Below are 12,360 nucleotides of genomic sequence, written 5' to 3' on the forward strand. Positions count from 1 at the left end.
GTCTTGTCATCATGGTGGCTTGGTGGAAATGGACTGGATATTTCTCAAGCCTAGGCTCAGAACTGGTAGTGCATTGCGTCTGCAGCTCTCCGCTGACCAAAGCAGATCACTAGGCCCTCCGAGGGTCAAATAGGTGGAGAAGGAGGAGTCTTCCTTCCACGAAAGGAGCGTGGAGGCGCAGAGCAAGAGGCGTTGGCAGTGGTCATTCTTCAGAATCTTCCACCCTTTGCATTGTTGTGGAGATTTAACAAGAATATACCTGGAGTTGCCCACGGCAGCAGCCAGCAGACAGATGTGCAATCCTTGTGTCAACGTCTCCCTTCCTACAAAAAGCTAAGAGCGGGACCAGACGCGCCGGATCTTCCGGGTGAACAGCAAAGGGAGCGGTGGCAGGGATAGAACAGATAAACTTTTTCAGCGCATGCCTGGAGCACTGCTTACGCCTGCCTCGTCAGGCAAGTGTTTTCAAAGAGATTTCAAAAGAACGAAATTATAGGCCTCGCTTTTAGCAAACCTTGGCAATGTGGTGTCTCTCTCTTACTCTTCTTTCTTTCCTCCCCCAAGAATACCCTCTGGAATGATAGGACTTCACCTTCTCATCTCCAGAGGAACAATGTGTTATTTTGGTCTGCCTTTGATCACCAGTGATTCACTTTAAAGGCAGCGCTGCTGAAAATGCGTACAGGAAGCTGGGCTGCAATCAGAAAAATGACTATGTAAAAATGGCGTCCTCTATCTCTCTGCTCTTATATTTCCCTGGGAGGTGTTTTTCTTTTTTTTCTCTCTCTCTCTCTTTCCCTTTCACTTCCTAATCCATTGACCTGTGGAGACCTAGCCTGACTGAGCAGGTAGGCAGTTCTCCTCACATCCTCTCTGAGTTTTGCCAGGAATTAACTGGAGACTGTATTATTATGTAATTTGCCAAAATGACATTTGACTTAAGGCTGCCAAGCAGCTAAAGTAAGCTTTTATTTTATTTTTACTTTAAAAAGTAGTCGGAAACGACGCGTTAAATTACGATTACGATGATGGTAATTTCACAAAATGTATTGAAAACCTGAACGTTTGTCAGAACTCTCAATGCAACTGCCTGCATTTTATGACCCGGAGGAAGCAAGTGAAATACTTGTGGTTTTTAAAGGTGAAAGTTGAGAGTCAGCAAGGTGGCTCATTGGTTACCGGCACTGTGGTCAAACCTGAACCACAGCTTCATTTCTACGACCCATGTGACGAAGAGAGAAACTATCTTTCAAAGATGTCCTCTGAGATACGCGTGTGGACTGTGGCACATGCCCACCTACTCACACCCAAAATCAATAAGAATATGCAAAACCTATCTGAATGAAAGTTGAATTTATGATAGCTTTAGATCTGTGGCAAGGTTTTAAGGATATGCATAGGGGGAAGAGTCCCAGCTAATCATCACCATTTCCCCTGTGCTGACAGATGCCATCATCAGGGAAGAGCTGCTACAGTTATGTGACCAGCTTAACTAAATCCAGGCTCCATGTGAGTCTCCCCTTTCCCTTGAACACTTTCACTTTGTTCTCAGTACAATCTAGGGCACCATGCTTCATCTAGTGATCATGTCTCCCTGAGAGCCTCTACCCTGTGTTGCTTTCTCGGTCTTGTTTTTAATGATGTGGACAGCTTTGAAGAGGGCTGGTAGGGATGGTTATAGAACATTTGGGTCCCGTTGATATTATCCTCATTGTTATTCTGGATTATGCATGGACTTCAGGGTGGATGTTATAAAGTTATTCTTCTGGACATTCTTGTTGCCATGCTGCTGGCTTATGATATCATCATGCTGCTGGCTTATGACATCATCGTGCTGCTGGCTTATGACATCATCGTGCTGGTGGCTTATGACATCATCATGCTGGTGGCTTATGACATCATCATGCTGCTGGCTTATGACATACATCCTTGCCAGTGGCAACACTGTAGTGAGTACTGAAAAATTGGAAATCAAAACTTCATAGCAGGTGGTTTGTGTAGCACATATTCTTACATTGTCTTGTCCGTTCTCAGCATTGAAGATTAAATTGTGTTCATTGACAAGTGACTACTTGTAACCCCACAATCTCCCATTTCTCTGTTTCTTTCTCCCTACTTCCTACAATTCTCTTTCTCATGCCCTTGTCTATTCGTTTTGTTTTGTGATCTGTAGAGTTTTACTGGAATCTTCTACACAACCATGTGTTGGGAGCTATCCTTTGGAGCCTGGACACACAGGGGAAGGCAATGGCTCATCCCCAAAACTCTGTCACTTGCCGATAGTTGGGCAGTAAGGGCTGAGGCCCATAAGCCCTTCTGCTTCATCTGACTGTTTAAAATGTCAGTTTTGTGCCCACCCCATGCAGGTAATCATAGTTATGAGTTCATGACTGTAATGTTTTATCCAGTGTAGAGTATAGCATCTCACAGCCCTTTACTCTCTCTCCTGGCTCATATACACTTCCCACCCTTTTTTCTGTAGTGTTCCCTGAGCCTTGGAGGGTACAGTGTAAGTGTCTTGTTTAGGACTAAGCCTCAGTGCTCATTTATTCTCAGCGTCTTGAGCAGCCATGGGTCTCTGCACTGAGCACCATTCACTGCACAGGGAGGCTTCTCTGATCAGTGCTGGGAGCAGTTTTTGTCTGTAGGTACAAAAAAGATATTTAGAATGCAATTTGATGTGATGTCAATTTATTTCAACAACACGTATTAGTTTCTTTCCTATTTTTGTGTCAAAGTACCATGACCAAAGCAACTTAAAAACACAGCATTTAATGGGGTTTACAGTCTCAGAAGATTAGAGTTTATGATGGCACAGCAAAGGCACTGCAGCAGGAATAGCTGAGAGCTCACACCTTGATCAGTAAGCAAGAAGCAGAGGCTACACTGAGAGTGGTAGGAGTCTTTTGAAACCTCCAGGCCACCATTGACACATCTCATCTAGCAAGGCCATACCTCATAATCCTTCCCAGACAGTTCTACCAACTGAAGCTATTCTCACTCAAACCACCACACAGCATTAGCAAGTTTCACACTTGGGCTTACGACCTCCACAGGCATGGGTTGTTAACCAAGGTTACAATGCCAGACATGGGTTCTCTGGCATACAGTGGGATGCAGATCCAATCAGAGGATAGTTGTTTATGGATTCTGCAGAACAAGCAGTTGGGCCACTGTTGCATAGGTGGCCACAGCGTGCCTAGAAGTTTGGTTTCTTGGGGTCATAGTGTTCACAGCTGGAGAAGACCATTGAGTCCCCTCTTACTTCAGCCCCTTGCATAGCACTGTCTGGCACTTTGACAACTAGCCAGCACTGAGGGAGTTTCCAACCCCATTCCACTTTGCTATTCTATAGCTTGTCACCAAAGTATAGATAAGAGGAGAGTGTCTTATCTACAAGTTCTGGCAGGAAGCCAAAAAGGCTGACAAGAGCCTGCATCGTCTTAGGGCTCTTTGGGACCTCCGTTCAGCCTCTGCTCAGGTTTTCACACCTCGGACAGGGAACTGTGTTTAGTAGCCCTCTGTGTCTGAGAACAGCTTTATATAGTCATGCAGGGGAGCTCCGTGTATTCTCTCTGTTTTACTGTATTTCGGTTATAAGATAGCAAGTATCCATAGAGCTTTTAAACCCACCTTTTATTTGAGTTAATTTCCCTCCTACAGCTTTATCTCCTCAATTTCCCCAACTCCATCCCCACATAAACCTTTCCACCCTCATGTTCTTGCTCTCTACTTCCCCTCTAACTGTGCTCTACTATGCTCTCTCTCCCTTAGGGACCATCTTGAGTATTTCTAGTTCCCCGGCTTCCATAGACACTCCATACCAAACAACCAAAGCTGAGGAGCTGAGGTTACGATCCACAGGTAAGAATGAGTGTGCAGCCTTTGTCTTTCTGGGTCTGGATTACTTCACTCAGCATACGTATTTTTTTAAAATCCATTTATATGAGAATTTCCTTATTTGAAGTTCCAATGTATAAATGCACCACATCCCCTAGCTACTAGGAACAAAGTAGCAATGACTATGTGTGAGCAAACATCTCTGTAGTGGACTATAGATCCCTTTGGATATGTGTCAATAAGCTGTATGTTGGGTCATATGACCCAACCATTATTTCTGGTGGCTATAGCATACTCTCCCACCGGCAATGTACAGAGGTTAACTTTCCCCATGTCCACACGAGCGTCTGTGGTCATTTGTTTTCTCTTGACTCATCCTCCTCTGCCTCTGCATACAAGGACTGCAAGTGTGTGCTACTGCAGCCAGTTTACAGAATAATAAGAATCACTCCTAGAGCCCCGTGGAGGCTACTGCCCTGGGCTCACTTAGCTACATTTCCAGTGTCACCATTTTTCTTGTCTTAGCAGCTTATTGAGGTATTTTCTAGCCATTACAAGTTATGATTAGTTTTGATCCATTTATGATCAGTTGATGTTTATTGCTCTAAGAGTCAGGTTGCAAAGCAGGCTATGAAGAGGTTCCTTTGAATGCTTTAAAATATTTCCTCATGCACATGCTCTTAGAAACTGCACATAGTACATCATTTCAACTTTCCGGGAGGACATTTTCACCAACCCTATTATGAGGGAATTTCCATCCTGAGCCTGCCTTTGACTGCTCCCTGACTCTGGTGTGCCACTCTTTGGTGGGAGCCAGTGTCTGTATCACCTCACGTCCTCTCAGAGGTGCTCTTTACTGATCTCGGTATTTCTCATTCTAATAAAACCTTTAGGGTTAAACGCTGCAGCAAAGGGCAACCTGCTCACATCAGGAAAATGCCTCTCCTCTTGGGTAAACCACATTGTCCCTCAAAGGCATGCTCTACATAATGAGGCTAATGGTGCCTCCTGGATCTATTGTCGAGAAAAAGTATAACACACATCCAGATAACACACAGGAGAGAATTTGTGACTGGTGTAAGAAAACATGCTGGTCGAACCTGAAGAGCCGATAAGAAACAAAAGTTATGGGAATGGTGGATCATACTGGGGAAGGTAACCTGTTGAGGCAAATCCTTTCTTCCTTTAAACCCCTTGTGTGCACATATGTGTCGACACTCTTCTCCATAAATAACCTCCTGCATGTTGATGGGGAACAACCCTTCTTCTCTGCTGATATCAATGATAGCTACTGTCTCTGTTGTCTGTGCATAGAATTCAGTTCTAATCAGAGCCTCCTTTGGGTTTCAGTTTCTTCCATAGACCTACGAGGTCCTAAAGAGTGAGATGATGTTCTGTGAGTCTCAGTATCTAAAGTGGCATTTTGTTGCATCGGGCGCCGTCTATTTCGAGTAATTAAAAACCAAAAACCAAAAATCAAAAACCACTCTACCGCCTTTCCTGGGACCTCCACCCGTACCCAGCTTAGCTCTGGGATCAGTAGCCACCACGCCCACTCTCAGCTTGCCTCAGAGCTGTGACCCTGGAGCTGTTGCCCATGCGTTGGCCACTGCTGGCTTCTTGTTCTTTCTGGCATAACTTCACCAAGCCACCATCATTGACCTGGCTACCCACTCTACCCACCTTTGCTCCACTGATGAAAGCTTTAATCCTTTAGAAGTTATCTACTAGCAAAATTGTTGGGCACAGACTCTCCTGCCCTAAATTCATCAGAGAGCCTGTATCAGCTAGTTTCCACCAACCTCCTTGGCTCCCCGCCCACTGCGGAGGCTGCAGGCCCTAGCTGCCCCGCGCTCTTAGGTAACTGCTGCTTTCTTCTTGTTCCAATGCATGGCAGCAAAAAGCTTTCTCTTATCCTGCATCTCCTCTTTCCTCCTGGGACCAAGAAGTCCCACCTGTCCCTTCTACCCAGCAGTTGGCACCCAACCTCCTTTATTGACCAAATCAAGAACCAATTAGGGAACCAGACTTCAGCATCAGCACTTGCCCCTATAGCATTTGGCCCAGACTAGATGCTCATGCTATCTAATTAATGAAACCAATAAATCTTCACTAATGCCAACTCTCCCCACATACATTTTGTCCTTCAGTCCTCTCTACCCCCTTAACAAGTCTGGCATAACTTCCGCATCCTCTGTTGTCCAAGCTGTTATGACTGGCTATTAACAATTCTTTCCACCTCTGGCCTTGCTATTCCTCCTGCCTTGAGTATTCATCCTTCTAGCTTTTATTCACCATCGCACTCTTCTATTTACCACACAGTTCAGATGCTGTCTTATTAGGGAGAGCTTTGGGGCCATCCTTCAAGGACTCATTTCTAAGAGAGGCTTACTCACCATCCTTTTCATTCCCATCATAGGATTTGTCTATGTTTACAGATACTCTTTCTTCTCCGTGACTCCCAAGCTCTCTGTGTTTTTCTTTTGTCCCTCTGACTTAATTGATAACCACTACCTTTTCTGTCATTGTAGAGCCACAATGGCATCATGAGTTTGCGCCTTTGAGAGCTGATTGTGCCAGAAGAGCTCCACAAGTCCTGTTTTGAAAAAGTGGAGATATTTATGAAAGAGGCTTCACATACAGGTCAGTCCTCTTGTCCTTCCTTCTCTCCCATCAGATGAGGTCACAGTATGCACCCCCTTTCCAGGAATACAGCAATAGGTGCCATCTTGGAAGCAGATAGAATGGGACTTCTCTAGACGGCAGGCCTTCTGGGTCTTGGCCTTGGGTTTCCCAGCCTCTAGAGCTGGAAGGGATAAATTTATATGATTTATAAATGACCATATCTGTGATGTTGGATTGTAGCACAAAATAAATCTAGAACTGTGTGATGTGATGACTCCTGTCTATGATGCCAGCATGTAGGAGGCAGAGACAGGAGGGTTACCACAAGACTAAGGACAGCCTGGACCACACACTGAGTGCCAGTTCAGCTTAAGCTACAGAGTTAGACCATGTTCAAAAAAATCTAGAGACAATTATGAGGGAACATCATATGAGAATTCTGAATATTCATCTCCGCCATCCTGTGTGACTGAGACAACAGAACAGGGGGTTGTGTCTCCTGTTATTGATGAAGTTCAAGGGGTAGAGAAGGGAGGAAAGAGAATTGAGGCTGTCTCTGCATGACCCTTCTAACTTGCACCTTCTGGAGAAGGACTCTCTTCCTTCCTTGAGTGAAGCAGGGTTGGGTATAGACTTAGGAGAAATGGCAGGATAGGGACCTGGGCTTATATTGAAAGGCTACCATGACATCTTAGGACTCAGCTAATTAGTGCCTCCAGATCCAAATTTGGGCTGAGTCCCTAACTCTTGTTAGGAGGTCTATATACCCTCTTGTCACACACTCCTCATATACTTTTGATATACCGTGGGTGGATGAGACAGGGGTAGCTGGATAGAGTTGGACATCTGTAGGGCTGAGGGTGCAGGGGCTTTAGAATAGGTCTGCACTCACTAAGGGGCACTTGACTTCCAAAGACTGACTTAATCACTGTTTAGAAAGGTCTTTATAAAAGTATGCAGAACACGTATTGCTCGTTTCTTAATGAACACTGCAGACACCCAGCAGAATTTTCTGCAATAATCTGGGTCACCAAGAACATCAGTTGTTTTCTCACGCTCTTTGTTTGGAGGGAGGGGTTCTCAGTGCTTCAGGTATCGGGGACTGAACCCGTCACCTTACAAATGCAAGGTATTATGATTGGGATTTAATACGTCCTTCACAGAGGTACCTGTTTGAACCCTTGCTCTTCCACTGGCCATGTTGCTTTGGGAGGCTGTTCAGTAGGAAGCAGAGCCTTACTAGAGGAGGTAAGATGTGAGAGATGGAGCTGAGGGTCATAGCCAGGCCTTGTTTCTTCCTCTCTCTCTATTTTCTGATTCATGGACTTGTGAATAAGTACTTTCTCCAAGCTCCTGCCACCATGGAGTGGCCCAGTATCACACCTTCTACAACACGACAGACCATCTCCCCTCAAACAAGGCTGTCATGATCCTTTCCTCCTATAAGATGCCTCTCGTCAAGTATTTGATCACAGTCATGGAAAGAGTAACTAATGCATGAGGCGAATTCAGTACCACTGAGCTACAATTCCAGTTCCCACTGTCCTCACCGTCACCATTAATCTGCTCTTGGGGAGAGTGTGAGGTTAAATTCTTTAGTGACATTTACTTCTCGTTTTCTCTGTGGATTCTGTGTTCTATTTACATGATTTTCTTATCCTGTTAGGATGCATTCATGAATTAGGGTGCAAGTCTATGTGATTTTTTTAAAAAACATTTTTTCCTTTCTTTTATGAGTCAAAAAAGAAAAAGAAAACATTTAATTTCATTTTGAATTTTAAACTCTTTCTCTCCATCTTTCACATCTTCTGTTCTTCTGGTTGCTCTCTGTTTCTATTCCAGACTCCTCAGAGCATCCTCCCAACTCACATAAAATTTCACATCCCCTACAGTATCTTTAAATGTAAGAAAAGCTTTCTCTCTCTCTCTCTCTTTCTTTCTCTTTCTCTCTCTCTCCCTTTCTCTCTCTCTCTCTCTCTCTCTCTCTCTCTCTCTCTCTCTCACACACACACACACACAAACACACACACAGACAATTTCAGGGGAAAAAAGCTTTGTGTGTGTGTGTGTGTGTGTGTGATTGTGAGTACGTCTGTGTTCATACAGATGAAGATAACTATACCTTATTATGGTAGACAAGACTGAAGCATGTTAAAAAATCTGACAGAGTAAGTGTAATGAGAGCCTTGAAAAGTTCAAGCACAAGCCAGAGTCTAACACCATGATCACGTGGAATTTTATTAGGAAATATGACAAGGACCCAAAGGATCCAGGTCTGAAACTCACCCTGAAGCTACCTAGCTGTACAGGCTTTGCTTGGCTAATTTTCCTGAGCCTACGTTTGTAGTCAAAGGGATGATATGAGTATCTACCCCGTTGAGTTGTCACAAGATGTCACCATGATAATATTATCAAGTCACTTCACCCCCCAGTATAAATGCTATTTCATTTTTTTCTATCTACAATCACCCACCTCCTTTCCAGGAAAATTCATAACTGCTCTTCAGCTGAGCGATAAACTAGAAGGCATTCATTCTCGCTGTGGCTGAAGCCCATCTGCGCCCCTTTTGTCTCTTTTGACATTTTGAAATGAGTGCTCCATAATGCGCTCCCATGGTGTACACATTACTTCATCTCCTTCAGCCAGCATCTTGACTTCGACTCTGACTGAATAAAGGAAACCAGGAAAAATAGCCTTGTTTGTCTAAGACCATTAATAGAAAGTTGTCTGGGTAATGTTCCGGAGGATACATCAATTAGAAATAATATTTGGTTCTAAGGAATAAAGAGCTGAAAATAATGGCTTGAATCAATGGAGGGTTTTCTTTCCTCGTAACAAACAAAGAAACAAACCTGGACATAACAGTCATCTTCCTGGTATTGAAAACTCAGGTTCCTTTTGCCATTTTGTTTAGCCTGCCTTAGCAAATGCTACTCTGCCTCATTGTGTCTGACCCCCTGCACTCTGGGTAGAAACAAGAGAAGGGCCAAAGTAGTAAATGTATGCTCTAGCAGAGTCAGGTCCCTTCCACAATGCTCCTGGGTAGTGCCCCACACCAGCCTTAGAACCTCCTGCAGTGTTAGCAATGTTCTATGTGGACTCAGGATGTTAGCTACTAGCTGCTTAGGACTTCCTGGCACTCAATATTGGCTAGGGAAAGCGGAGAAGTATACTTTTAGTTCTACTTAACAAATGCAAAGGGCTATATGTACCAGCTATACTGAAGAACACAGGGTTAGATCTGACTCATAACTAACCCATCCACAAACAAGGCTGGAAAATGTATAGACTTGGGGGCTGGGACCATTGCTCCCTCTCACAATATTTTTTCTTCATAAGGAAAAAAAATAAACAGATGTGAAAGGGGTGGGGCAAACAGTAGAGTCTACAAGAGGATGCTAGCTGTATGCTAACGTTCCTTCAGCCCAAAGGAGTAAGATCTTGAGGGCTTATGGTAAGCTGTGATGTGGTTTGTCAGGGGAGACCTCTGCCTGAGTATCAGGGTCCTAAATCTTGGGGTTCATTCAAGAACCCCTGCCTAAACTGGGGTTTAAAAGGTGACTGAGAGTCTCTCTTCAAAGATAATAGGGTGACCTGCTACGAAATAACAGAGTCAATTAATGGCCTTTCAAACACCACCCACGGTGAACTGTAAAATCTCAGAAAGAAAATGCCCTGAGCTCATGTTTTTTAAAATGTAGGGAGGAAAAGCTAGAGAGATTTTGATGCCACCTAATGGCAGAAACAAGTATCAGGTGGCCCTCCATAGCATAGCCTTTTACCGAGCACTAGAGGTATCGCAGGTCATGAAGGGTCCTTGTGATCCCTGCCTCAGCTTGGAACAAGTGTTATGAACTCTCCCTTGACTCTTCACATCTTAGAAAGGCTTCTTTGGAAAAGTCCTCTCTGCTTTCCAGTAACACAGCTCGCCTCAGGAGTACATGGAAATGAAAAAGGAAAGCACATCCTTCAATTCTCAAAATTACATGAAGTAGGGAAAACCACATCTCATACCTTTGAGCTATAAACAACCCTGGGGGTGAAATTCAAGGCTTTTCTTTGATCCGAGGTCTCAAAAATAAGTCCCGTTATTTCTAGCCATCGCTTGACTGGTTGGATGTGTAACATACGACAACTCAAAAGGAAGAAAAAAAAAAAAAGGAAAGAAAACAGAAATTCCATTTCAAAACAAAATGCTCACCCTGACTCACTCAGGGAAGGAGCCAAGGTTTCTGATGTAGGGTACTGACTCTCCGCCTGCTATCCCCCCTTCATCATCTGCCACCCTTCAAAATGCTATCCACCACACAGGGAAGAGTTCACATCCCTTCCCTCTTGTTCCCTGGCTCCCTTCCAGCCTTGGACTTGTCATACTGATGGGTGAGATGCCTTTCGTACTGGCATAGGACACAGAGCGGATGCCTCCCCTTATGTTATCCAGCAGACCCAGCGAGTGGAGCCGCTCAGAACTGGAGCCTCCTTTCAAGCTTGGGAACATTGGTGCCACAGAGTCCAGCAGCCTGGCTTTAGCTAACCTTAACCATGGCTGTAGAACCCAGCAACCCAGAATCCATGAAAAAGAGAGTTGGGAGGAGGTGAGTGGAATGGGGAAAGGGAAGGTTTTGATTTCACAATGGTCGAGGGGACTCCGGCTGGTGGGCAACTTGCCGTGGGGGCAGTGACGAAGAGCAGAGTTTGTGAGCTGGTTATAAATCATTGTTTGTTCAGTTGAGCTGTCGATTTCATAGGAGAGGTAGGAGTGAGCTCTGCTTATGTATCTCGCCTCGCAAAGAGCCTCTTTGAATTTGCCTTCAGTGTTGTGTGGAGAGAGAGATGGAGAGAGAGAGAGAGAGAGAGAGAGAGAGAGAGAGAGAGAGAGAGAGAGAGAGAGATCCTGGCATAAAGCTGCACATGTGTTCTTCGTACTGGCTTGCAGGCAAACTGTTTGTTTCTAATTAGGGAGCAGAAGCCTGCTGGCAGTCACAAGTTTTGGTGTTGTGTTTAGTTCGCATGCCTGTGCTTTTGGCATGGGGGAGGGGGTAACTGCATTAGGGTTTTCTCAATTGGTTTTGACTTTGCAACTTCTCCGTGGTCCACTTTTGGTTGCTAGGCACCTTCAGGGCCCACTTCAAGTAATACTCAGCGAGAACTGAGCTGTGGTCTGGTTATCCCAATCACCTAAACCTGGTTTGTGCTAGACATGATAAAACTGCTTGGGAAGGCTGTTATACAAATTAAAAAGGCTGATAAGTAGACTTGACTAGGAGATTATTGGAAACAACTTATGCTCAGCAGATCATAATTGCCTTCCTCTTACCTATAAAAGAAAAGGTTTGTTCTAAACCTTCTAGAAAACATTTAAAACCTTTTTAAATTTAGTAAGTGTGTATTTGCTGTCTGCTAAGTGGAGGCACTCTCCTAGGCTTTGTGGCTCCAAACATGAACGAGCTAAAAAACAAACAAATGAACAAACAGACAAACCAGAGGTATCACCTCCATGGAATTTAAATGTTAGAGTTCACAGTGAACATGCAAGAAAAATAAATAAGGCATTCTTTTTTTTTTTTAAATTCGTCTTTGCAAATTCAGCCCACCATAAACTTCATCTCTAGGGTTAGATGCTATTGAATAAAACTGAGCAGGAATTAGCAAACATATTGTTGATTTACTTTTCTGGAATTCATCCTTCTTTCCCTGGTAGGGAACCCTGAGAATTCCTGGGGAGTCAGCCCTTCCAGCAGTTGTAGGTGTGATTCAGAGGAAGTTCCAGTCTGTTTCCAGTAGTACTATGAGCATAATTCCTGCCCCAAACACCAGGACCTGCTCTTTATTGTAACCTCACATGCCAAAGCCTCAATGACTAGCTTGTGCACAATCACGTGACCTAAGTGCTC

General features: G+C 44.3%; 1 protein-coding gene across 1 annotated transcript in view; it reads left to right on the forward strand.

Moving 5' to 3' along the window:
- The first annotated feature begins 10,767 nt into the window (after positions 1-10,767).
- Positions 10,768-12,360, forward strand: part of Cpne4 (copine 4) — a 454,614-nt gene continuing 453,021 nt past the window's right edge. The window contains exon 1 of the mRNA XM_087563156.1: positions 10,768-11,061. Coding sequence (XP_087419282.1) covers positions 11,009-11,061 — 53 coding nt within the window. The 5' untranslated portion in view covers positions 10,768-11,008. The remainder of the gene's footprint in view (positions 11,062-12,360) is intronic.

This window comes from Rattus norvegicus, chromosome 8 (assembly GCF_021556685.1).
Source record: "Rattus norvegicus strain SHRSP/BbbUtx chromosome 8, alternate assembly SHRSP_T2T, whole genome shotgun sequence".
Classification (NCBI taxonomy): Eukaryota; Metazoa; Chordata; class Mammalia; order Rodentia; family Muridae; genus Rattus; species Rattus norvegicus.